At 40.0% G+C, this 27,500-nt stretch overlaps 2 protein-coding genes across 2 annotated transcripts in view; one reads left to right on the top strand and one right to left on the bottom strand.

Moving 5' to 3' along the window:
* Window positions 1-1,451: 1,451 nt before the first annotated feature.
* Window positions 1,452-7,541, bottom strand: upp2 (uridine phosphorylase 2). The gene is made up of 7 exons (XM_077580563.1): window positions 7,375-7,541; window positions 5,552-5,666; window positions 5,305-5,463; window positions 3,260-3,374; window positions 2,979-3,188; window positions 2,758-2,904; window positions 1,452-1,839 (listed from the first exon to the last, which is right to left on the bottom strand). Exons 1-7 carry the CDS (start codon window positions 7,425-7,427, stop codon window positions 1,697-1,699), a joined length of 942 nt encoding a protein of 313 aa, XP_077436689.1. The 5' UTR covers window positions 7,428-7,541; the 3' UTR covers window positions 1,452-1,696.
* Window positions 7,542-10,953: 3,412 nt separating this feature from the next.
* LOC144060279 (activin receptor type-1-like) overlaps window positions 10,954-27,500 on the top strand; it is a 31,406-nt gene continuing 14,859 nt past the window's right edge. Inside the window, exons 1-3 of the mRNA XM_077579650.1 lie at window positions 10,954-11,355; window positions 26,085-26,158; window positions 26,517-26,759. Coding sequence (XP_077435776.1) covers window positions 26,092-26,158; window positions 26,517-26,759 — 310 coding nt within the window. The 5' untranslated portion in view covers window positions 10,954-11,355; window positions 26,085-26,091. The remainder of the gene's footprint in view (window positions 11,356-26,084; window positions 26,159-26,516; window positions 26,760-27,500) is intronic.

Raw genomic sequence — 27,500 nt, 5'->3', positions numbered from 1 at the left:
TATGAACCGTAGTAAACATTTTGGCACACCCCTATCACGTAGCATCCGTTACATCAGCGAATGTGCATAAAACACGACGCGTACGTCAACAAATGAAATTAGACAATGTTAAAAATAAAAGCATTTAAAATATTTAAAAAATAAATAAATGAATAAGTAACTGTGAGTGCCGTAAAGTATACACTGTATGTCACTGTAACACTCCAAACAGTTCGACAAAACAGTTCGCTCTCTCACTAGGCTCGAGGGTAACACGGAACACTATCACCCTCTACTGGTTTCTAACGGTATATCACATGAGTCACTACTCAACAGGATGAGAAAAAAAAACTGTTTACTGTGGGTAAAGATTAGTTAACTGTTACTTATATCTGAGCTCCAAATATTGTCAAGCGCCACCTGTTTCATTTTTTTTGGTTAATTATGTTTTTGCGTCGTCTTTCCAAATGATCGCTGACCCGCACAGTGGCATTTATTATGCAAGCTGTTTGGCGGCTTAAACAATGTTTGCCCTGATTTTTACAGACTGTTCTAACCGGCCTTGAGCTCAAGGCCATCGGCGCAGTCTGTGGTTGTTCTTATGCAACAATGACTAATGATTTTCTAACTTGGAGAAACTTCTCTCTAAAATGCCAACCAGCGAGAGATGAGTGATAGATTAATCATCAAGCATGAAACGACTTGCAAACTATGGGATGTCAGGCTGAATGTGATAGTTAAATTGTTGCCTTCTCTTGTTGTACAGATTGTTGCCGCTCCCAGATTGTGGGTTGAGCAGGCCCGGAGGGATGCTGGCTAGCACCACACACAATATGCCCGAGAGGTCCCAGCCAATATTAATCCTCCCAAACCGCCACAACGAGACACCAAATCTGAACTCCGGTTTTAAACAAGGAAGTGAGAACGACATTACAATTCATCCCAAAAAGATAATTCCCTGTCCAAATGTTTTCAATTGGGGATGATGCAAGATAGTGACAAAAGTGGTGGAAGAAATGTTAATGAATTATGAATATCCCTCTTTCGAAGTAACAAAATCTTTGAATTTAAGCCGTTTAATGCCACTCCTACTTGAAGTTTATTGTCAGACTACACAAAAAGAGAATTACACAATGAGCATTTCCGTTAGCTTAATGCTAACACTACAATGCAAAGCGCCACAGATAGGCCATTATTGGGCTATTTTTCATCATTTAACATTCAATACTTAATTTTTTAAAAATGGTGTCCGATAATGCACAGACAGCAATTTGTGCTCATGAAAACTTTATTTATATCACATCGACAGCAAGCGCCAACATGATGACTGTGTTGCAACACCTGTCACAGTGAGGCACACAACGATATATTGCTACAAGCATGTGGAAATATTTGACCAAAAATGAGATCCGCAGCCTGGTCACTAGCACAATATGCAAATCTGTCCTCAAATAATGACAGCACAAGTGAAATAGAAACAAAGAAATGCTTCTTTTTATTTTAACCACCAGGGAAACACATTATTTGTATAATCCTTATGAACAACAGCACCAAACTGTGACACATCCAGTAACACAATACAAACTTAAATGCATTTTACACCATATTTAACTTAATCAAAGCAAAGTGTCAAAATAGCACATATGAACATTAGGTACATTATATACACATATCAGTCGTGTCTATATACATTATTAATTGAAAAGGCAAGGACTTTTCAGACGATATGTCCCAGGCGTTTCTTGATGAAGTGGGCCACCAGGGCTTGAGGTCTCTGCTGGTACTCCACCAGAACATCATGAGGGGACGTAATCTGGTCGCCCTCGAAGCGGTTCAGCAGTGTGACGCAGATGACGGCCGCTAGTAAAATCCCAAAAAGAAATCATGAGTATGTCACCACATGAAAATGAATTTATTCATTTAGCCATTCTTGTTGGGTTAAGTGAATAATCCAAAAAGTTGGGTCAAATTGACCCAAGTGGTGGTTGGTCCTTTTTGACCTATGATTGTTTTTTTTGTGTGTGTTTTTTTTACCCAACTGTTTTTAGATTGTAGTTTATAACCCTCCCCCAAAATATGTTGTTTTGGGGGTTATTCAATTGACCCAAATTTTTGGGTTAGTTGAATAATGAATTTGACCCAACTTTTTGGATTAAATAAATGACTAACCCAAAAAAGTTGGGCCAAATTGACCCATGTGGGGTCGATCCCTTTTTAATGTTTTTTTTTTTTTTTTACCCAAGTTTTTAGAGTGTAGTCTATAACTCCCCCACCCCAAAAAAAAATGTTATTTTGTGGGTTATTAAATTTACCCAGTATTATTTTGTTTATAACAACCCATAAAGTTGGGAAATCCTCAACCTTGATTCAAAACTTGAGTCATTTTGTATAAAACAACCCATAAAATTCGGTCTGATCCTCTACTTTTGACCCAACTTTTTGGGTTGATTTACACCAAAAGAAAAAAAGAAGTTCATTTTGTGTTAAACCACCCATAAAGTTGAGTCAGCCTCTACTTGGGTCAATTTGACCCAACCTTGCGGGTTGATTTGTACCACACAAAAAAAAGGTATCATTTTGTATATAACAACCCATAATGTTGGGAAATCCTCTACTTGGGTGAATTTGACCCAACTTTGGGTCAAAAAATGGGGCAATTTTGTATAAAACAACCCAGAAAATTGGATCAAATTGACCCTTACCATAAAGTGGATAGGTCCATTTTTCATTCATAATTGGGTTACTTGTGACCCGACTGTTTTTAGAGCGTACACTCACCTTTGAGGTCACACACGCGACACATGGCTGCAAACACAGTGGACTCCATTTCGATGTTCCTCACGCCGGCTTCGTACGCTTTCCTCAGGTACTCCAGTTTCTCTTCATGGGAGAAGGAGCACAGAGCCCCGTCGAGTCGCCCTTGACCTGAGGAGCAAGAGGATTCTCACCGCTTTGTCGTGGAGGACATTTAAACAGCGGGTCATGCGGCGCCTGCGCACCTTCGTAGAAGTCGTGGGTGCACATGGTGTTGCCGATGACGGCGGGCATGTTTTGCAGTTCTCTGGAGCACTGCAGAAGCTCGCTGGCCACTCCTTCGTCCAGCTCCGTGCTGCGGGTGATCACTTTACCCAGAACCACCTGCTCAAACCGGGGCCGGAAGGAGTAGTCGACCGCCTTTTCCGTCACCACCACCGTGCCCGGAGCCAGACCTGGACAAGATAACACGTTACTTTTCTTCAAAGGGACTTTTTGGAATGTTTGCAGAGGAAAAAGTCCTTACCGACTCCGCCGGATGTTCCCAGACGAAACAGGATCACGTCCTTGCAGTGGGCGTGGTGGATCAGTTTGATGAGCTCATGCAGCATGATGGAGATGGACGGCACACCCATGCCGTGCTGGAAGATCAACACTTTGGTTAGATTACTCATGCATGTAATGTACATCGGCAAATTTTGTTGTATTTTTTTTAAGGGAAACTGTTAGAAAAATATATGCCTATCTATGCACTTATATTAAAATATATTGCATGTAATCATAACCTCATAAAATTACAAAACAGTCAGACATTTCTTAGAATAGCAATTAAGGCTGGGTTTAAAAAAATCTAAATAATCAACATCGAATTGATTTTCCTTCTTGAGCCTGATATAAATTCATAAAATCATGAATCCATTATTTTAATATCTCCTTTTTCCCATCAATTCATAAGAAAATAGAATTTCAAAGGTACATTTTTTTGTAACTTATCGTTTTTTTTTGTTTTTTTTTACATTTATTGGTCACATGAATTTAAAAGTATTTTCTTAAACTAATGAAATACCTGACTTTTTGCACTTTTAAGACCATTCAGAATCTTTATTTACAATTATTGAATTATTTAACCATTTCTAGCAAATCGAATCGGGAAAAATCGAATGGAACCGAACCCCTGTGAAGCAAAATTTAATTGATTGAGGAAATTAGAATCGGTACCCAGCCCTAATAGCAATCAGGTTGTATTTGAGCAGTCTCGCCATAGCCATGTCTAATATAGAAAAAATGCCATCTTGTGTCATGTTTAGGTAATTGTGACCTTTTTTTTTAGGGTATTCATCCATTAATTGTGGATTTTTGTTATTTGAAGAAGGCCTCACTGGCAGTCTCTGCCAATAGCGAAGGTTCATCGTAGTTTTGTTTTTAAAAGTTAGCTAGATGATGGATGGATCCATCCATGCAGTTTCTAGGCTCAAAAACATGGCGGACCGCCAGGCCTATATTGCACTCGGGGAAACCCTGGTCTATTTTATTAAGAACCAGATTTCTGATAGGGATCTGTAGCTGAAAAAGTTACATTATTAATCTGCATGGTGTATTTTTTCAGCAGAAATCAGAAGAGATGGTTAACAACTTGGGTTCCCAAATTTAGACCCAAAAAGTTCTTTTAACGCATTCGTTGCCATTGACGGCTATAGATGTCAAAATTCATATAATACACACACGCTCGCACGCACGCACGCACACACACACGCACATACACATACTCACCCACATACAAAAAAAAAATATATATATATATATATATATATATATATATGTGTGTGTGTGTGTGTATATATATATATATATATGTATATATATTTAAAAAAATAAAAAATAAAAAAAAGAGAAAAAAACATTTTTTTATTTTTTTTAAAAAAGGAGAGCAATGACGATGTCAAATCGAATGAACAATACTGAGCTCTCCTTAAAAAAAAAAAAAAAAAAAGATGCCAAAAATTAATTTTAATTATTTCTATTTAACATTTTTTTCCACTTTTGTTAACAAGAGTATGAAAACCTCGATTTTTTTAATTGTACATTTAGAACAGATATAAAATGTATGATTAATCGTGAGTTAATTCGTGAAGCCATGCAATTAATTACGATTAAAAAAAAATTAATCGCCTGACGCCCCTAATTTTAATAATAATAATATAATAATCTTTTTTTTTTTAACCGCATCAGACAGTTAATTTTTTTATCTTAACTAATCGCATGACTTCACTAGTTAACTCACGATTAATCACAAATTTTATATCTGTTCTAAATGTACAATATTTTTTTTTCTAGGTTTTCATACTCTTTCTACTCAAAAGTGGAAAAAATGTTAAACTACTAGAAAAAGTTTAAATGAATTTTGTACGTCTATAGCCGTCAATGGCATTTAATGAGTTGCAAATCTGTGGTCTAGCGACCTTAATTGATATACTTAATATGTTTTCTATGATGGCTACACCCAGGACTGCTCACCAACCCATCGCAGTGCAATGATTGATCCTCACACTTAAAATAAGCGCTGGTACTTACGCTTATAGACAACACCGGTCCCACTTTATACATGCAGTAGCGGTCGGTTCCCTCGCAAATATCCTGGACTTCTGCAGGGTTACCGGGCAGGTTCAGTTCCTGGTGGATGAACTGGGCAAAGGCCTTCATTCGATTGGCGCTGCCGCCAACGCACACAAACTGCGAGAAAAGAGATGACATCACAATTGTCTGCAAACATCCCGGGGGAGTTTTTTTTTTTTTGTTTTGTTTTTTGTGAATGCAGTACCTTAATGTCACCAAACATCTCTGGCAGGTTGTGAGACTTGGTACTCAAACTGAAGTGGTAGAGAATATCCTCCTCCAGGGTTTGCAAGTAGGGATTTTTCACATGGACCTGTTGTCTAAAACAAAGAAATAATACATATTAGATCGTTAAAATTAATTGGCTTAGCATCATCTTATTTGGGGGGGGCATTATTACATAATTTTCTGCCATGGTGAGTGAACAAACTTTGTGCCAAGCTCCGCCTACAAGCAATGGCAAAATCTGGAGAATTTCTCATCTCGTTTCATGTCGCCCATTTGTCTAGTAGGCTACATGTGGTTCAAGTTCAAATTTTGCAATTTTCAAATTTGCAAACTAGAATAGCAGCCAGCCAGTGTCTATTGGAGTACAACTTCTTGAGAGACATTTTTATGGTTTTACTCAAATGTCATGCTATAAGGGAAACAAGAAACAGGGGCTGAATTTTGAAATGTAAAATCCAATTGCCATGTCAACTAGTGATCCTAAAATGGCTGCTTTGAACCAAAATAGCGGACTTGTAGTGTTATTTCAAGTATGGCTTCTTGAGACATTTTTGTGGGTCTACTCCTAATGGACATGCCTACTAAATTTCATGCTACTAAGGGAAACCATAAATAGAAAGTCCAATAGACATGTCAACTAAATGATTTAAAATGGCCGCTTCCATCCAAAATAGCAGACTTGAAGTATTTTCCAAAGCAAGGGTTCTTGAGACTTTTTTGTGGGTCGATTCATGATGGATATACCTACCAAATTTTATGTTGTTAAGGGAAACTAAGAACTAAAAAAAATCCTATAGACAAATCTACTAAAATGGTGGCTTCAAACCAAAATGGCAGACTTCCACTGTTTTCCCAAACATTGTTTTTTGAGACTTTTTTTGTGGATCTACTTATGATGATCAAACCTATCAAATTTCAAATGAAGCCAATTTATCGCTATTAAAATTACCCTAAAGTATCCACTTCAAGAAAAAAAAAAAAGCAGACTTCAAGTGTATTTTCCAGTGTGTCATTTTAGATTTTTTTGTGGGTCTACTCATAATGGACATGCCTACCAAATTTCATACTACTAAGGGAAACCATAAACAGGGGCTGAATTTTCGAATAGAAAGTCCAATAGACATGTCAACTAAATGATTTAAAATGGCCGCTTCCATCCAAAATAGCAGACTTGAAGTATTTTCCAAAGCAAGGGTTCTTGAGACTTTTTTGTGGGTCGACTCATGATGGACATACCTACCAAATTTCATGTTGCTAAGGGCAACTAAGAACTAAGAAAAATCCTATAGATAAATCTACTAAAATGGTGGCTTCAAACCAAAATGGCAGACTTCCACTGTTTTCCCAAACATTGCTTTTTGAGCCTTTTTTTGTGGATCTACTTATGATGATCATACCTATCAAATTTCAAATGTATTTATCGCTATTAAAATTACCCTAAAGTATCCACTTCAAGCAAAAAAAAAAATATATATATATATATATATATAAAAAAGCAGTCTTCTCGTGAATTTCCAGTGTGTCATTTTTAATTTTTTTTGTGGGTCTCCTCATTATAAGCATATCTACCAAATTCCATGTCACTAAAATAAACTATGTACTGGGGCTGAATTTTCAAAGACATATTTTGAACTTGAATTTTTGCCCGAATGCCAATTTTAGGGTAATCACGCCTGTGAAACTCTCTCAAGATTAATAACGTCAAAGAAACAAAACAATTTGAATGACTTTAACGAAAACTTTTTTTTAAGCCTCAAAATAGTCGTAATAATTTAGCATGCGAGCTGAAAAAATACTTACTTGATGTATTCACTGTGGTCGTTCCCCATGGAGTTCAGCAGAATGGGTGCCATGAGTGCGAGAAGATCAAATCAAACTTTACAAACAAAATATCACTGCTGCTGCTTCTAATGTCTCAACTAAGTTTTGGTCCCAGAGACGAGAGCTGATATAGTCGTGACCTGTCACCTCACCTCTGATTGGCTGGGAAAGGGAGGAGTAGCGTTCACACATGAAAAATATCAAAAACATCAGCCGAACTTGGAGGGGGGGGGGGGGGGGTCAATCGACTGGGAAACGATCGGTCTAGTGTGTGCGCGTCCTCTGAAAAAGGGGAATAACAAACGTGTTATGACATTCATCTCTTACTGGGAACACCGAGATAACCTTTGACCCGGGCTTGTCACACAACGACAGGCTGCATTATGTCAACCTGCACGACATGCAAACAGACCAAATTAGAGCGACTGGGAGAACATTTCGCTCACTTAACAGATGAACGCTTTGCAATACATCGCCTTGTTTGCTTCATGTTCTTGGATGTGTAATATGACCTTAAAAGCCCTCACTCAAGTACATTCAGATTTGTTCCATAATATATGATACGTGTTTAACGGTAGTTACAGGAAACCTGCAAAAGACTGAGCGCTATGTCAGACTCACTTGTGGAGAAATAGCGTTAAAACCGTTTTGCACCTCTTCGGTGTTCCACATTTTTTGGCATTGGGCTTGAGTTTTTTTTCTCTCCCTTGCTTATAGAAAAAGCAAATGACAGGGACATTATTCAAAATTATCATTATTAGCCTTAATTAATTAATTTTAAAAAAAATGTGGGGAATTTTATTTATTTCATTATTTTATTTATTTCATTATTTTATTATCAATTAATAAAATTTTGTCTTAGGGATTTGCTTTTATTTCTTATGATCCCAAACACATTTTGAGAAAAGCGAATTCCATTGTCCAAGAGCGTTTTGAGTCCAAATGGCATCACTTTTTGGGGTGTTCCACTTTGATAGATGTCTCAAAATAATTTAAAAAAATGTTTATTTACCAAAATATTGGTTTGACGGGCCGGAGAAGTTTTTGTTAGCACCCGATTTGAGAGAAACATTCACTTTCTATTTTGACATTCCATGCCACTATGTCTAATCATTAAGACACTTTGCCTTTTGTAGATTAACCAGATCTTTTTTTTCTTCTTCTTTTTTTTTTTTACGGACTGTGACTGATTAGCAAAGCAGCAGAGTCAATAAGTTCTTAAAAGGTTTGCTTCTTTTGTGACAGACGCGGTTGTCATGACACTTCTAAAAGTTAGCATTGCTGGTGTTTATTTCATTCTCAATTGCTTATATCGAGATAAATGTTTCGATTTTTTAGCAACATACAATGCTGTTCGGCTCTCATTTTCAAGAAAATTATAATGAACCCTATTATTGAACTGGATTTTATCAAATGTGTTCCGATTAAACCTGGGAAGTCATTTTTCTGTTTGATAGCAACCCATCCAGTCCCTGAGTGAGCAAAGCAACCCCCTTTGTCCATACTTCACAATTAGGATAAGATTTTGATGATGGTTTGTCCCAAAGACAACAAATTTTGTTTAGCATGTGCCAGAGATGATACTATTGTGACCTTTTCCAGCTTTGAGCAATCCAAAAATTTGTAATTAATTGCTCTTTTGTGTGAGTTATCAATGAGTATTGAGAATACTCAATTCAAAACTGGTGTGTGCTCAAATTATGTTTTTGGAGCAAATTATACAGAAATCCAGGTAATTCCAAGTGCAGGTTCACAAAGGAGAAAGGTTTTTGTCGGTTGATGTTGATTTCACCCCTCAAATATTTGTGTACATTTGTACGTGTTTATTTTTCCAGTGCATATTATGACGGCAGCACCAAGGATGTGCGTGCACTTTGGCCGGGCGTCTGTACAGTCTTGTGTCAGTAGTGCTTTGCTTTGGGGTTTATTGAGGGTTTGTGACAGTTCAGTGACATGTCCTGAAAGGTACACGGCAAAGACCAGCTGTGAGCCAAAGTAAACAATAACTTGAGGTCTCTCGTCTGTGTGCGTCCACATTTCGAGCTCTAATCTGCTTTTTAAAGGCCACTGGGTTACATAATAGAAAATAACAACACAGACCATGACGTTTTGTTGTTTTTTTTTCCATAGTTTTTTTTCTGATTAAAGTACAACAATAATACAAAGCAACCCAATGAGGAACAACACAAAATTACAGTGCGAAAATGTGTTTTATTTTATTTATTTTTTTAAACAACCTGACAGTAGTAGAGCCGTCTTTAAGCGGTTAAATACAACAGTGCCCTCTGGTGAGTACACACGAAATTACAGTCCTTTTGAATTTGCATTCTGGCTTTTGAAATTCTATTTACATTTTGTCTCGCCATCACACATCCACTTAAACTGTAGGCCAACAAACGACATCCAGAAGAAACTTGGTGTTAAATGGCTGCCCTGAATTTAATCCAGCCTTCTGTTTTCTACAGTGTTTTTTCCCCCTCATACACCCGGCCAATCACATGACACATTTAAACAACCATCACGTTCACATCTTTTGAGAAAGATTGAGTCTTAAATTACGCAACCTTACATGCAAGTTATTGGAATGTAGGAGGAAGCTGGATCACCAGGACAAAAGTCACGCAAGTACACAAGAGAACATGCAAACTCCACACAGGAAGGCTGATGCTGACAAAAAAAAGAAAGTTTGGTTACCATTGGAATAGGTGGACATAAATTAGATTAGTTTTAATTTAATGATTTTAAAGTTTATTTTTCTTGAGTTTTTAATTTAATTTTGAGTTTATTTTTTTTTTACATTTGTTTTAGTGTATTGTTTATTTTAGTCCAGTCTATTTTAATTGATTTGTTGTATTTCAGTTCATTGTCATATTTTTGTTTTGTTAAGGTTTATTTTTGTTTGTTACTTTATTTTAGTTACTTTGATTTGATTTAATTTAATTTTGCTTGATTTTAGATTAGTTTACAGCTAGCTGAGTGGAAAGGTTTAGTTTATTATTTTTATTTTGTTTTGTGTTTAGTCTATTGTATTTCAGTTCACTTATTTAAGTTGGATTAAGTTATTTTAGTTTATAACGAGTAACGACTTATTTTCGTGTAGTTATTATTATTATTTTTATAATCAGTGTACGAGAACTCTCTCTAGTGGAATGTGTAAGAATCACTGTTTATGTACAATTTTGTTTCAGCTGTTACTTTATCTGCAATCGATTTCAATGTTAGTTTTCCTCCGCTCTGTATTTAAGTGTTCAGCGTGCATAATTATGTTACGGTATACAGTACACACTGTTTACAATATATATTTTTTAGGAGTAAAACCTCAGAGCAATTTTTTGAAGTTAGTGAATAATTCTAGAGTTCGTTTTATTTAGAAAGTGCACGTGCTTTCATGTTTTTTTTATTTTTCCTTTTTTTTATTAAAATTACAATTACTTTAATTTCGTCAGTGGATCATTACAATTATGGTAATGACCCATGGTTTTATTTTGAAAATGTTCGCGTAGCAAAGGACCGGAAGCTCTCTGAGCGTGTCGCTGTGCATTGTGGGTATCCGAGTCTTTAGCAAACTTCCTGCTTGAGTCAATCCTGCTTACTTACGGAGTCCCGCTCCTCCTCCCTTCTCGCCGCCTTCGTTCCGAGTGTGATTTGAGAAGTGCAGACGGCTGCTACGTAAGAGGCGAACTCCGCGTTTTAAAGGAGAAAAAAAAATGTCCGTAGTTTGTCTTTTCCGCAGCGGAGAGACAAGGTGAAAAGTGAATTTGACGAAGCCGGAGCCAGCCAGCGAGCAGGACGTGGTTGTGGCTATTGTGGGAGGGGGAAATGTTGGCGCCGCGTAGCCGCCGCAGCGTCTCGGACTTGGGCGAACAGACTGGCTATTGTCGCTGAACTGCTCCGGGAGATGGACGCCTCGGTTCATTCGACAACCGCTTTTTGAAGCACTTTGAGACAAACTCCAACGAGGTGAGTTTCCTGATGGCGTAGTTTGTCAATATTTTTTTCTATGTGTATATATATATATGTGGGTGGGAAGTTTTGGAAAGGGAGCTTCCAAGAATTTCGCCTTTTTTCCCTTCTACAAAAGCCTGTAAAAATACGAAGCTTGTTGTCACGTACACGTAAAACACGACTCGGCATGTTTTTTTTTAATTATTATTTATTATTCAGATATTTTTGGATAAACGCCTAAGGCCAAAAAACTTGCAAAAACATACCAGGGTTCTAATTCCATAATGCCGTTTTTTTTTTTTTTTTTTTTCTAAGTTGGCAACAAGTTGCGACTCGCGAGTGCATTGTCATGCAAACATTTCTCTTTGGGAGGGTCGTTTCTGCGTGATCGTGTGCATGTGTTGTCATCATCCCACGCTGGGCACTTTTTTACATCACAATGGCACAGTCCTGCAGCGATGGAGGCGGATGGGTTGGTTTACACTACATTTGGCAGCTCCTATGAACGAAATAGGAATTGATATGATGGATTTTTTGCAGTACAGATCAGAATCGATGCATTTTCAAAAGGGATTCTGAAAAACAGGATATATCCACTTTGCAAGGAACTAGATTTTTAATATTGATCTAAAATTGGAACTTTGGAACAGGGACTAGAACTTCAATTCACAAATGCCCCAAAAAAATGTTTGAATGATTTTGATAATTTATTTATGTACATTCTGTGTTGCGATTATGGTCATGCATGCAGTTTTTATTGCACTTGTCCTCATTAGGGTCACTGTTGAGCAAGGCAGGATACACCAAGGACCGGGTACCAGTAAACAATCCTAATTCATAACGACAGTTTCCCCCAAATTACTACTTATTTTCAAACTAAAAAGTGGTAATATGAAGTCTTTATTGATGAAGGAGCCTTGTTTTGTTACATAGGTTGTCCAAAATTGACCTCTCTACAAATTATCACTAATCAATTACTAATCTTTGAAACATTGTTGAATTTAAAACTGCCCAAATCATCTGAATTAGACGCTCAACAGTAAATATTGTCGGATTTCTTTAGTCCTCCCTAAAAGCAGACTGCCTATTTTCGGACATTTTACAGACCAAACCAGGACCTGCATTAGAATCGATTTGTCAGTTTGAAATAATATCATGTTTTTTTATTTAATAAAGGATTGGAAATTCATTGAACAGCTAATTGACAGATAAATGGCTTATTAAAACAATTGAATCCTACATTTGTTCTGGGTCAGGACGTGCCGGAGCCTTTTCCCAGCTAACTTTGCATGACGGCACCCTGGATCGGTCAACGGGCAATGACAGGACACATAAAGAAACCGACAACCAATCATCATCACAGTCTAGCTATTACCGAGTGGGAAGGAACCAGATTTGTAACGTAAACCGGTAGCCGATAAAGTTTGGGGAATCCTGGCTTGGCATGTAAACCCGCCGAAAATGACTTCATTAAGGAGGCGTTGATTGCAGCTGTAACCGTTCCCAGATAATTGTGCTGATTAAACGACGTGCGAACGTCTCACACCCAAGTGCTCCAATTGACTGCTAGCATCATTGCGTCGCCCCCGCTTCCCTCCCCTAGGCGCAACGCCTCTCTTTTCCCCCCACGGCCGCCAGACAAACACATTAATCAAGTATGTCTGGGGATTACTTGATTGTGTTCGGACTTGATTACACATCTGATGCAGTGGTTTAAGCCTTTGCCAAACAATGTGGATGAGACACTCAAGCTCAACATCGGCAGGTGAAGCTAAACTTAACAGACAAAATGTCATCAGTAATCGATTTGGCTCGAACCTTGGGCGTGCTGTCCACTTGGCAAGCCGCTGCTGATATTTTTCTTTAAGCAGTTGCTAGTACGAGACCAGTTGGCGTTTCAAGTCGCTGATTCGTCAACGCGTCCCCGTATGATTTGAGGATTGCGTTAGCTTAATCTTGACCAATCTTTAAAACGTTAGCATGTTTTGAGACCCCCATACCAAAACCAGATGTCTGTTTTAGTACCAAAACTGCCCTGTGAGAGGCAGCATTGTGCCGCAGGGTCATCCAGACTGCCGAACAATACGCAGAAGAGTAGAAATAGAAGAAGCTAGCTTAATTGTCTTTTCTGGTAACTCCATAGCAGTGGAAAACTACTTTTTTTTTTCTTGGTGGAGAAGACCAGTTGCTTTTCTATTTGTGTCTAAGCTTCAGGTAACTGATTTTTCACGTTACAATCGTGGAATCCATTGTTCGGCCAAACTTGGTTTTAACGCATGTAAGGATGGTCATTTACGATTGGAGTCAGCCAGCCTTACCTCCAACTTCTCCAGATGGCTTTAAATGCTGCTATTCGCCTCTTACACTTGACAAGCTTGTAGTCTTATGCTACGTTCAGACCAACAGTCGGGGAGGCGTTTCCGGCGCGATGGCGTGCCAGGCGGCGCGTTTGGGACTTTTCCGGCGAGCGCTTTGCTACTGATAGATATTATAACATTTTTAATTCTTCATTTCATATATTAACCATTGTTACACATTATTAACATTTTAATTCTTTGTGTTAACCTTGTCGAAATGTTTTGTGTCCTGTGCAGAGCAGGTGGTGTTGATTTTGGTATAATCTGACCTTAAACTGGGACATACTATTTAGTCTAAAAAAGTTCCTTCTCAGCGCTTTGTGCGAAAACACATTTGGTCCTTGAGAACAGAATCCGTTTCGAACACGCACTCCTGACTCTGTTTTCGCCATCGCTCATGGAAAAGTACCCAGAGAGTATGTTTTGTCTACAAATGAAAGAGAGGCGGTCGGTTTTAACTATAAGAAGCCATTTTACACGTGGAAGAGACACATTTCGACGCTCTGAATCCCACCTGTTTAAGTGATGAATTAGAGGCTGTTTGAGTGTCCAGAGATCTCTGTTAGATAAAATCATTTTTGCAAAGGTGTTTTTTCTTACATTAAATCTGTCTTCAAGTTTTGGAACACGCAAAGAGGACAAATATTTTTTATTCCTCTTCACTACTTCGCCCATTTAGCCGGCGTTGGTTGAATTGAACTTTTGGCGCCACCGCGTCAGCGACAGCCAATCGTTGTCGAGATACGTGTACCGGGACCCGGGCCAAAAAAAGGAGATTGCTTGGCGGAAGAAGCGCGGTCGGTTTATTTGATGTTTAATTGTCGAAGTGTGAAGCAAGCTAGCAATGCTACAATAAAGCTAGCGCCATCTAGCGAAGCAGAAATCCATCGTCTTCCTCCGTTGCGGCGCAAAATAAATCCCACTGCGAACAAACGCGCGCAAGACCAGCGTAGCGTTGCAATATTTCCGGTTCGAATGAATGTAGCATTAGCTCTGGACCATGCAGCATTATAGCTCACAAGTATCCCATTTTTATTAGAATTTTCAAGAAATGTGAAAATAAATCTGAATGGAAATGCTCGAAATTCGAAAAAGTTCGCAAACAAGTTTTACGCTTAGAGCGGGTGGATTTTTGAAATTTATCGAAAAAAGGAAAATGCTAATTTTGGCTATGGAAACAGGTTTTTGCAAATAACTGCTGGTAAGACCGGATATTACGTCACACGTACGTTTGATAAAGTAAGGTATGTTTGGGGGGGGGGGGGGGGTGACGAAACAGAAATCTTTTTAGAATTAATTAAAGAAGTGAATATTAATTGTATTTTAGATGGAAAACAGCAAAGAAACGCTACGGTTGATCAAGAATTACAAAAGAAAACTCATACGACCTCATCGTTGCATCCTGGTCTTCTTCTATTAAATTACTGATAGATCACATCTCCATATATGTATACCGCCCCCTACAGCGTCGGAGTCCCCTCTCAATATTTGCAAAAGAAGAACCGATGGAAACGGGCATAAGTTGCGTGTCAGTAGTAAATTTGTTTAAAAAATTTTCAACAATTGGATGGAAACCTTACTACGGTTTCCACATTCCTGCAACAGTCCACTTTCCCTGTCCTCGGTCCAAATCTCCAAATCTGTCTTTTTTTTTACTAAGATAAAGAAAGAAAGACTGAAGTTCTTTGTTCTGCTTCCTCGTTGTTGTTTGTTAGCATCTGATTTGTTGCTGATAAGTTCAACGATTTGTGGTTTTGCTGCTTCCCATGATTCTGTTTACAAGCGGGATCGTGGTTGCCCCAAGCAAGACACGTAGCGCTTTGACGTTCAAAGCGATCATCCGCCGGAGGTCCCAACACTCGAGGTGTCTTCAAAATATTTCTGTAAGATCAGAAATAGTCATAATTCCGGTTGATATGCAAATATGCACCACGTCAAAGACAAATGCGGTAACAAAACCCCGAGATGCTCGAGCAGCGTCTCGGCCCGGTGGCCTTCGTCTCCCCCTCCCCCCGCGGCTCCCTCAAAATATCGCCATTGTTCGCAATTAAACCAGCGTTTTGTTTAAAAAAAATATTATAATCTGCACCCGCATCATTCCGCCTCCTGATCCGCCCATGCGGAGCCGCCTGCGACTATTTTGGTTTGTCGATGATCCGCAGACAACAACTTCATAGTCTGCCGGTTGTTGTCTGGGCTCGGCGTGCTCGCATCATCGAGCGCCAGCTGATGCTAGTCTGATAGCAGGGACGTCTGACAGGCTGGGCCGGGATCCCGACTAGTCTGGCAGGTACCCGAGACAATAGAGGACGGGTTGTCTTCATGGATGTCACATTTTGAAAAGCTTCGTTTGGTGCTCAGTCAAATTGTTGTAACCAGTGTCGATGACGTCAGCTGTGGTTTTTTTGGTCCATAATGTTTACAAAGTGCAAAAACGAAGGAGAAACTTAAGCGAGTCTTGTAAATGGACTCGTATGTATCGTGGCTAAACATGATGTTGGCGGTAGGCGGAGTTTGGGTTCAGACGGCAATTATTTTCTACGCACTGAGTAATTTAACTGTCACAAGTAGCCTGCAGTGTCGGGTAGGAACAGTATGATAGTGAGGGGAAGTGGCTGGTTCCAGAAACCGGAGAGTGGTGGGGGTTGGCCTTCTGTGTGTGTGTGTGTGTGTGTGTGCGCTCTTTCTGCGTTTGTGTGGCCCACTTTTAGTGTGTGACGTTTTTCTTTATGTGAGGGATCCCCCTTCTTTCACCCCGTTATTATTGTCTGTCTGTCCTTGTTTTCTATGTTTGTATGGCCCACCCTCATTGTGGACATGACTTTCTGTGGGTGATAGTAATCGATTATGAAATCGATTAATCGTTTAGTGCTTTTATTTAATGCAAACATTTGATTTGAGTCCAGATCAAACTCTGATTTCTGTCGTCCCCCGTGAACGCAAACGACTCTTCGTTGTGTTTCATCAAACGGAAGACATTTGCCAACATCTGCTTTTACTTTGGGAAACCGTTAGAGCTGTCAAAATTAATCGATTAATCGACAAGTAATCAATTATCAAATGAATCGACAAGTATTTTATAATCAAGTCATCGTTTGAAGCCATTTATTTTTTATTATTGAAAATGGTCCAAATCATCTGATTTCAGCATGTCCACAATAATTGCTCACCGATTTCTGTAGTCCTTCATGAAAGAAGACTGATTATCTTCTGTGTTTAATCAAACTAAGACATTTGCAAACATCTGCTTTTACTTTGGAAAACAATGACCGAACCGGTAACATAGCACAAAATCAACCAAAAAAAAAAGTCACTATACGAATATAAGGGGGGGGGGGTGCGTTTGTAGTACACTTTAATGGAAAAATTCAAATGAATTAGATTAATCGATTGAATAATCGATCGATTAATCGATTCTAAAACTATTCGATAGTGACAGCACTAGAAAACAGTTAACATTTTCCCTATTTTTTTGACATGCAAAGAAGCAAACCAGTAAATAAATCATAATCAATTTAAGAGGGGGAAAAAAGTCCTAATCAGTAACTTGAATCTAAGAAACTGTAATTGAATCATTGAACCCGAAGCAGCCTCGGGTTTATAGCAAACTTAGTGTGTGTTTGTGCGTTCTTGTTTTTCCGTTTTTGTGCCCCACCGGTATTGTGGACATTTGTCTTTAGTAAGTAATGTCTTTCCTTTCGCCGCATATGTGTCTGTCTGCCTGTCTGTCTTAGTATGTACTGTAGGTGTGTCTTTCGGACTGTCCGTGTGTGTGCTCTTGTTCTTGTCTTTATATGTTTGTGTGGCCCACCTTGACAGTTTGAACGTTTGCTTGTGTTGTGCGTCATCTCGGTTCTTGCCCGCCCGTTATCTGCGTGTGTGTGTGTATGTTTGTGTCTGGAGGTGTGTGTACGTGCTCTTGTCTTCCCCCGTTTGTGTGGCCCACTTTTTTTACATGCGCATGAGTCAAATTGCTCAGACGAGCTTCTTCTTTCAGCCACCCCCCGTGTGAGTGTGCGCGCGCCTGTGTGCGGAATCGGGTTACAGTCTGTCATTAAGAAGGGAACCGCAGTTATGAGACCAAGATAGACTTCAAGTCTGAGCAAGAGTCTGGAGCTCATCACTCTTCCATGTCGGTGGAGGAAGTGGACGAGGGGGTGGCTTGGCTGTGTAGGATAAGAAGAGGGATGGGGGGTGGGGGGGTTAGCGGGGGAGCTAAGGTCAATACTTTTTTTTTTCAAGCCTCACATGCATCTGGCTGCCTGCTATGTGTGAGTGCATGCGTGTTTGTATATACACTAAATGCTGACTTTGCAGAAAGTTTGCTGCTGGCTGGCATTAAATGAGGAGCAAAGCAACACAGCATGTGGGTTGACTTGGCCTCAGCTTTTTTTTTTTTTAACAAAAGAAGCCTCCTGTCCACAGTGTTATTTTCGGCCTGAAATCCCCTCCACATACACCCCCCCCACACCCCTCCTCGATATAATTTCATCCCAAACACATTGCATCAAGATGAGCTGTGTGGAAGTCTTGACAATGAAAGTTGAAAGGAGTCTTCCTCCCCCAGTCTAGTCTTGTTTGACTATCTGTCCCCCGTCTCTGCTGGTGGCTCCGCACGGGCTTATTGATCGCCTCTTCTTTTTTTTTCTGTGTTTTTAAATGTGGATGAGAGGGGGGGGGGGTTGAGAGGAGACTGTCTGCACAGAAGCACTCCAACATGGATCTGCACTAGAGCCTTTTGGCTCCTCTGGTCTGCACCGGAGACGCTCCGGAACACACACACGGTATCGGTCGTTCGTCCCCGCTTCTCTGCGCTAGCCCGATTGCTCGGCTTTTAAGAGGCACGCGTGCACGTCTTTGTCCAGTTGATTGCATTTACAGGCCGGGGAATTAAAGCACTTCAGTTGACTTATTAGAGAAGTTGTGAGCTGTGGTACGAGTGGCCTGTTATTGGTTATGCTAACTCAAGTTGCCTAGTTGTACGATTTTTAAAGGTTTGGAATACAACTTAAAGACACACGACCTCAACCATAATGAAGTTGTTTGAAAATGTGTCAAAGCATTAAAGTTACATCAAAACCACAGAATGAACAACATTCACACACACAATCATTTGAGTAAATACTGTAGTTAAGGCACATGTGAGTAGAGCTGTCAAAATTAATCGAGTAACCGATTATCGAAATAATCGACAACTATTTTAAAAATCGAGTAATCGTTTGGAGCCATTTTTTTTAAAATGTAAAATTGTCCGAAACCTCTGATTTCAGCATATCAACAGTAATTGTAAACAGATTTTTGTAGCCCCAGAGCACATGAAACCCAAAAAGTTATTTCAAGAAGTTTCATTTCATGTCAAAGCAAGCTGACAAACCTTGTGTACCTAAAACTCAACCTCTGAAACAGTTTAATACTGGTTAAATGAGAAGATTTATTTTTTATCACATTTCTTGAACACTAGTTATATTGCCAGATATTTAAAATGTTATTTGTCTCCTGAAAATGTGTTTCATGATGTTTTTAGTTTTTTAATACTTTTTTAAAATATGAACTTATTCACTCCCAGCCATTTCCACTGAAGCAACCCCCTTCGCTCCCGACTGTTTTACTGGATTTTGAGTGATTTTGCAAGGCCCACAGAACATTGTGTTCTAGTGCTATAAAAACATGGAACCTACCAAAAAAAAGATTAGTCTCTTTTTTTTCAACAGAAAAAAATTATATTTGTATCGGTTAATGTCTAATTCGCATTAGAATATAGCTAAGTTTCATCATTATTCACAAACCTCAGGAAAATAGCTTTTTTGCAACGTGGCCCTGGTTGATCTCTTATACGCTGATGCCACCTGCTGGCCATTTTTTGTAACTACCATTGCTTTAAGCGACCTCTTCAGGTCAGAGGCTGTATCAAAGCCCAAAACGTATATTAAAAAAACAACATAAAAAAAGTAAAAAATTCATTTTTGGCACGATGGCAATATTCAAAATAAATGTTTTTATACATTTTTGGGAGCAAATGTGTTAATTGTGATATATACATAAATGGAGAAATAATTAGAGATAAGGGGGAATTGCCATTCATTTCATGTAATTTTAAAGAATTGGCATGTCATTTAAAAAAAAAAAGTTATAGAATTGTATCCATCTGGCTTAGTATACCATCATTGTATTTCCTGTCATTCAGGATTTATTTGCATTCCAAAGATCATGCAGCCTCCTTGAGCACAGTTTGACTTCTGTATTCGATATACGCTTGCTACGAAACAGAACTTTGAAGTCATCTCATGCCGGTGGTTTCAACAATTTTATTCATTTTTTCTTCTAAATTCAACAATTTACCCAAACTCCTACAAAGCGACCCTCGCTGTTGGTCGGCAGTCTGTTCGCTGTGTTACCAGCGTGCGAAAGTCAAGGGTCAGGGCTCAAAGTCAATATAAGCTATAAAACCTTTTAGATGTTGTCACAAGCTGTGTCGTGAGTTTTCAGCTTTGAAAGTCTTGGCAATTCCGGGCCATAAAATCTGACCGTTGGCTCCAGGATGCGATGCTCAGTGTTGTGCTGTTGACACTTTTATTGTTTTGTTGCGCACTTGTTTGCCGAGCGGGCGATTATCAACTCGCCGGTCAAGGGGTTGGCGAGCGGGTCACAAAAAGAAAAGATGGCCGCAGAAGTCCCCTTTTGCCTGCTCCAGACTAATTATTCCCCTTTCGACTCTCACACTTCTCTTGTCTTTTCCTTCTGTTTGCCTCTTTGACAAGGAGACGTTTTGCCAAAAGGTCGCGCCGGGACACAAATCAAGGCAAGGTTTGCTTTTGAGAAGAGCGGCGCTGCGGGCCAAGGGAGCTCCGTGAGATGCTCTTTTGGAGTGTTTGTGCATTCCTGCGCTGGCGAAGATTGCGAAGGGGGCCGTAAAGAGCGTGTTTGAATTGGCGGCTGGAAATGTTTTGATGGCTGTGTGAAAAGTCGGACTGTCATGGCGACCATAGCCGGAGAGCACTCGTTAACGGCGTCTTAATCACCGCAACCGTATAACCCGTCGATCCGTCTTAAACGACTTCACGCAGCTGTATTCCATCTGCATGAGAACCACAAAAAAAAAAAACAGCCTTGTGTTGTGGCTTTGCTCAGGTTTACCGTCACGGTTCGAGTTGCTTTCGTTGGAGCCGATGTAAACGAGCAGGATGGAAAACTCCCGTGATGACATTCCGCACGGTGTAAAGACGAGGCAGCTGCTAAGATACTGGAAGGCCTCGACTCGACCTGGCTTATTTATTCGGAAAACTTTTGCAGGGGCCCGCAGAAGTCGAATTTTGATCCCGTGTTTGATGAGGCCCTCGTCCAGGGAGCTGACTTTCCAAAGGTTAATGAGCTTTTCGCGACCTCTTTAGCCACGCTTCTTATACACACAATCATAGTGGAGGGTCAGACTCAAAAATACCAGGGAATCGGGATAGACCGATTTTTGGACATTTTGACAAATATCGCTATCAAGCCTTTTTTTATTTTTATTTATTTAATCTGACTGCTGATATAAGTTAAATCCAAAACCATTTTTATCTCAGGAAACTATTTTTTATTTTTTTTAAATTTAACTTTATAAGAGAATGCTGCGAATCCCGGGAACATCTTAAACCATTTGTTTTTGTTCGACATTAAAACCAAAAAATGTGAAACTTTTTCAGGTATTTTTAAATTTTGGGAAACATTTTTTACTGTAGAAAACTTTAGAGAGCTTTAACTTTTTAAGATGCACTGATAACCTTGGGAGCAGCCTCAACGTTTTGTTAGAAATTTAAAAGGATGTCTGTTAGGGGTGCAAATTCCGATTTTTGGGTCTGCAATTCAATTCAGAATCGATTTTTGATTGACAATGAATTCTGCTTCAATTCATAGATGTGTAAAGAATCGTCACGATCCACTCCAGTCTGACTCGCTAATGCTAATTAGCGCGCTGCTCGCGGCACTGTTATCGCTCAAAAGAATTCATTCAAAACGCTTCAGGAATGTATACAGAGAAGCATGTTAACATTACTCGCCGGCAATATGCTCTTCATACGCTGCAAAACTTGATCATGACTTTTCCCTTCTACTCTCTAATGTGGCTACAACAAAACTGTGTATCAGAACACGCGGAACCACACTGTCGCCAAATTGTGTATAACATGAACAATAAAGGCACACACGCACATGGGCAAGAAATAAAATAGATTTTGGGACATTTAAAATCTGAATCATACTAAATGAGAATATTTTTTTTTGGGCACACCTCTGTCTGTTGTCTAAGATTAAAAAATGTTTTTGTTTTTTGTTTTTACAAAAAATTAATATCGGCTTCAAATATCGCTTGACTTATGCGCCTAACCCAGTCAAGATCTCTGGGCCGGTTTGCCGCATTGTGACCAAGCGGCTGTTCCCGCACAGTGTTGCGAAGCGGTGACCTCACAGGACTGCTGAGTTCTCATTATGTTGTAGCGCGGCCGTGAGCCAAAAAGCAAGCGCCACAACAGTATCTACTTGCACGGGAGACGAGAGGTGACCTAGATGGCGCTGCCCGCAAGGACGCTCTTAAATAGGTTGGCCCGATGTCTTTCGGATAACGCTGATCATTTCTTACATTCTTGCCGCCGTCGCAGACTTGAGTGTTAATTTGCCTTACGGTCTCGTTCTAACCCTGGTGTCTGCATGACGCCCGCAGTCCACCATCTGCGCATCCATGTTGACACTACGGCCACATATAGTGGAGGGCCCCGCGTACCCGAGTCGCTTGACTGCAGTTTGCTGCAGTTTCCTCGCTGGCCGGGCTATTTGTGCCATGGTAACTGTGCCAGGCTGCCAGCTCAGACGGAGATTGCGCCTCCCGTCTCCCCTCTTTTTTTTTTTCTTCTTCTTCTTCTTTCTAGCATGATGACTCAGCAGCTCCTGCAGGGCGTCCAATCCTCCACCCCACCACCACCACCTCCGCCCCCTCCTCCCCCTCCTCAACCTCACTGCAACACCGTCGCTCGTCAGACATTGCGCGCTTTGTCATTTGCTCCGTCTTCCCGACCTGAATACATAAACAAGCATCCATTTCACTTTCAAAATATCACCCTGAAATATGAAAACATTTTGAGTTTGTGACATTTCTTCTCAACGTGAAACAATTTGGTTTGCTTTCCCTTTATTATCGCAGCATGTTTTAAGTATTTCAATCTAACAACTTGACAGTATAAGAAGTTGTTGCGATCCTCTTTGGACTTGGAAGAGGTCATCCTATGAAAAATTGAGTTTTTCAGTATGAACAGCGATGCCGAAAAACACCTTCATGTTCCTCCTATAAGCACTCAACACAAGTCAAACCAAACATACTTGACATCACTGAAAGTAAAAGTGTGTTTCTGCTCTTCCTGTCGTGCAGTGTCTAGATTTATCGTTGCTTTTGGTATGTGCTATTTAATCTGTACTAGAGCTGTCAAAATTAATCGATTAATCGACAACTATTTTAATAATCGAGTCATCGTTTGGAGCCATTTTTTTTAAATTACAAATTGTCCAAATCCTCTGATTGTTTATTGATTTCTGTAGTCCTTCATGAAAGAAGACTCATTATCGTCTGTGTTTAATCAAAATAAGACATTTGCAGATTTTACTTTGGAAAACAATGACCAAATCGGTAACATAGTATATCAATCCTCCTTTTTTTTTAATCACTATATGAATACAAGGTACAAAATAAACACCAATAATACACTTTCATGCAAAATTAAAATTCGATCAGTCGATTAATCTATTGAACCGATTAATCGATTCAAAAAAATATTGGATAGTGACGGCACTAATCTGTACCCAAGTGTGTTACAAGACACGTTATGGCTCAATTTGTTAGTCCATTTCTTGCACTGTAGTGCCACAATTTGGATATCGGGCCTCTTTCGATTTGTGGATAGAAATTCTGTAAATTTTTGCCAACATTACGGCAGCGTAAACACACAGATGGGATATACATTGTTTCCCGCAAACACAAAAATACATTGACAACAGACCACTAAAGCAGATTCCCCCCCTATATTAATTTACAATTACTTGTCGATTAATCGATTCATTCCGACCGCTCTACAACAAGCTCATCACGAGCGTGTGTGGGGAACACCGCACACAATGCGAGCATGATGTCGCCGAACTTAAAATACACAGATTGGTGACATGCACACTTGTGTGTCTGCGCAAAGAACTCAAACCCATTTTAAAAACCAGAAGCATAAATCATTATTATTATGGTCTAAATATGGCGCATCCATCATTACGTGAGGAAAATAATTGCAGACGGCGGCAAGTGAAATAATGTCACGGTTACCCTCATTTAAATGAATGGAACAGTTAGCCAAGTCCAATAAATGCTATGCTCAATAGGTAGTATCTATTTTTGGTACTAGTATGAGTGGCGTAAATAAAAACGACTCTCACAGTCATTTGGCATCGGAGTTGAACGATCGGTCTTTAACAAAACATAATGCACAGACAGAAAGATTGAGCTCGTTCTCGATGCTCCATTAAAGTTGTTGTTCATCTGTAAATGTAAACCAAAAGCACAGCAAATCATTGACTTGCTCTAATCGAGGCCATTAAAGAATGGATGCCCGCAGCGCTCTGTTCAGTTAACTGAGTGAGGAAGGTGAGTTATGGATGTGTAGCAGTTGTGAGTGAGTCCCGTTCGTATTTGCTGGCTATGAGTCAGGAGGCTCGCAGGGGCATTGCCATCATATTAAATCGGGAATTTAACTACCTGGTCACATATCCAAGAACCAAATAATTAGTTACAGGCGTATCCAGGGCTCAGACCGGCCCACTTCAGTATGTATATATATACAAATATATGAGCATTCCCTCCAACGATATTCATGAAATATAGGATGGCCCACCAGGAGTTGTCCCGCCAGTCCAGGTGGCCCAAACCAGGCCGGGGCTTATCTAACATCCTATATCAGGTTTTTTATCCGTATCTTCTAAAAGCCTGATTCCATGTTTATTTCCCTTCTTCTAACACATCAAAATTGTGACTCTTGAGAGAAGAATATCATAATTATGTCACTCAAAACATGCAGTGTAAATCCAGCCTAAGCCGTCGCCCGGTGCGACATACAAAAGACTTGCCAGACACTCTCGAGTGTGAAATTTCACACCCCTGTCCCGCATTGTGGAATACCCTTACACATTGGCGCCGTACCACCTTGTTACAGCTTGCATGTTACCATAGAAGGCGTGTAAAAAAAAAAAAATTAAAAAAAATACAGCAGCTCTTACTGGCGAATAAATGTTCAGGCGTGATGATGCAACATATAACAATGAATGTGTTGCTTTGTTTTAAAAACCCGGAGGCATTGGCGATAAAAATAATTTCATTTCTCGACAGCACAGTGGGCCGGCTGTCTGTCCGCCGCCAGGACGGTGTCCCACTCCCCCGCCCCCCGGGCACTGACACCAGACACCTCTTTGTCCCATTTCCCTCCCCGCGTGGTGGCCGCCGACGCTGCCCCCGTTTCTCTGCCCCTCCTCTGACCCACTGTCCCCCGGCTGCCCTCTGGCTATACCTCGCTTTACACCTCCCATTGCGGACTCCACTCCCCTCCCCCGCCCCCCTCCCCTGGTCAGACCGATTATCCCTGTTTTGTACTCTGATTAAAGGAGCAGCATGTGGCCTGTGCAAGTGGCCCACACAAACGCCGTTGCTAAGCTAATGTTAACATTTGGTGCGTAATCATTTATGTCTGGCGGAGCAGATGGGGGAGGGTCTACACGCATGTTTCAGTCTAGGGTGTCATTACGAAAATGCTTTTTTTTTTTCTGGAAGAGGTGGCGGAAGGGGGAAACAAACACGTGTCCGCCCGCCGCCTGCGGACGCAACTCCAGCCGCATTAAATATTGAAGGATTAGACCGTCTGCAGCCCTCCAAAGAGGACACAATTTGGGCACCCACGCTAATTCTCCCCACAGTGCTCGCCGCCTCCTCCTCTCACGTCTGTCTGCCCCCCCCCCCCCCCCCCCCTCCCCACACACACACACACCACAGTGCCAAGCAGCCCGTCCCATCCAACACACACACATCAACACGCACCCTCATGCACGGACCCAGGCAGCCAATAAGCGAGCACCAGTCTCCCCATTGCTTGCCACTCATGCCTTGTTGCCAGGACAACAGCGAGGCACGAGTCACACTTTACATTTTTTAAACTTGGTTTTGACTGAAAAACAAGAACATGCGTTCCGCTGCAAAATGGCTGTCGAGTTGACACGATGTGGCGAGTTTGAGTTTCTCTCTATGGCGGCCTCCGAAAATGCGGCGCTCGTGTATTTTGGACATCATTAAAGGTTGTGTTTGTTTGCCCCCACCCTTTTTTTTCCCCCATGCAGGTCTACAATGACAACAGGCCAGATGTTGCTTTTGATTTGGATCATTTTGGTCCCTCCCTACACTAGCTTGGAAGGTAAGGATGTCCCCTCTCCTCTTTTACACAGATTTAAGGGGGGGGGGGGGCTGCTTTTGCAAAGATTAACCGGCATTATCTACTTGAATTTAGCTCCCCGGCTAACTATAGATGCCAGCTTTTCAGTCAAAACACACAGTCTCAGCCTCCGTGTCTGTCTGAGTGTCCCTCGAGCAGCTTGCATGCACAGACTGATCACTCAAGCACGTCTCCCCTTCTCCGCACCCTCCCCGGTCCGTCTAATCCGCTGCCTCGCAGTTATTTTCGACAACTGCAGCGGTGCGCACTTTTCCAATCCAGTGAAAACGGGGTCTTTGCGTCCACGCCAACGAATCAAAAATGTCTGTCGTCCGTACAGCCGAGGGCGACGCGAGGCACGCCGAATGCTTGTGCGACGGGTCGTCGTGCGGCGGCGGCGGCCGATGTTTGGGCCTGCAGTGCTTCACTTCCCTCAACTTACTCAACGGGACTTGGGAGCTTCAGAAGGGATGCATTGTGGGTAATCAAGAAGAAAAGTGCGCTATGCCGCCGACTCCTGAGCTGGTGATGGAGTGCTGCCACGGGGATCTGTGCAACATGAACGTGACTCTGCAGCATAAAGGTGAGCTGTTCACTTTTTGTCAGGTTGTCCAATAAAGCGGGGAACGTGCATACCGGTTTATTGAGCCCGACCGATTTATTCGGCCGATATCGGCTTCTTTAAAATGAGGAAAAATATTTTTGCCGATTTGTTGTTGTTTCTTTAACACATTAATATATTACATTAATTCTCACCCCCTCCCCCCCAAAAAAATTGCCAGTTTTATGTTATTTTATTAATTTATGTATTTATTTGTGCCGATTCTTATACTTTATACTTAAGTTATACTAAAATAAAGACCAAACAGTTAAATGTTCTGCCTGTAACTCGTATCATAATTGTTGCAAGCATTAACAAACAAAGAAAAAAGGAAGTTGCATTAATCGGAATTTTAATTGGATTTTATTGGCACAGATGTTGAAATTGGCATCATCCTAAAAAAAAATATATATATATATATATATATATATATATATTTTTTTTTTTTAAATATATATATATATATATATTTTTTTTTTTAATATATATATATATATATATATATATATATATATATATATTTTTTTAAATATATATATATATATATATATTTTTTAATATATATATATATATATATATATATTTTTTTTAATATATATATATATATTTTTTTTAAATATATATATATATATATATATATATATATATATATATATTTTTTTTTTAATATATATATATATTTTTTTTAATATATATATATTTTTTTTTTATAAATATATATAT

This window comes from Vanacampus margaritifer, chromosome 11 (genome assembly GCF_051991255.1).
Source record: "Vanacampus margaritifer isolate UIUO_Vmar chromosome 11, RoL_Vmar_1.0, whole genome shotgun sequence".
In the NCBI taxonomy this organism is placed as follows: domain Eukaryota; kingdom Metazoa; phylum Chordata; class Actinopteri; order Syngnathiformes; family Syngnathidae; genus Vanacampus; species Vanacampus margaritifer.
Note: the sequence above shows the minus strand (reverse complement) of the source record. Positions and strands in the feature narration are given on the sequence as shown.

Coding starts and splice junctions, on each gene's coding strand:
- upp2 (XM_077580563.1), bottom strand. CDS start 7,427: ATGGCACCCATTCTGCTGAACTCCATGGGGAACGACCACAGTGAATAC. Junction 3,375..5,304: donor GACCGGTGTTGTCTATAAGC/GTAAGTACCAGC, acceptor TTGATCTTCCAG/CACGGCATGGGTGTGCCGTC. Junction 2,905..2,978: donor CACCCACGACTTCTACGAAG/GTGCGCAGGCGC, acceptor CTTGCTCCTCAG/GTCAAGGGCGACTCGACGGG.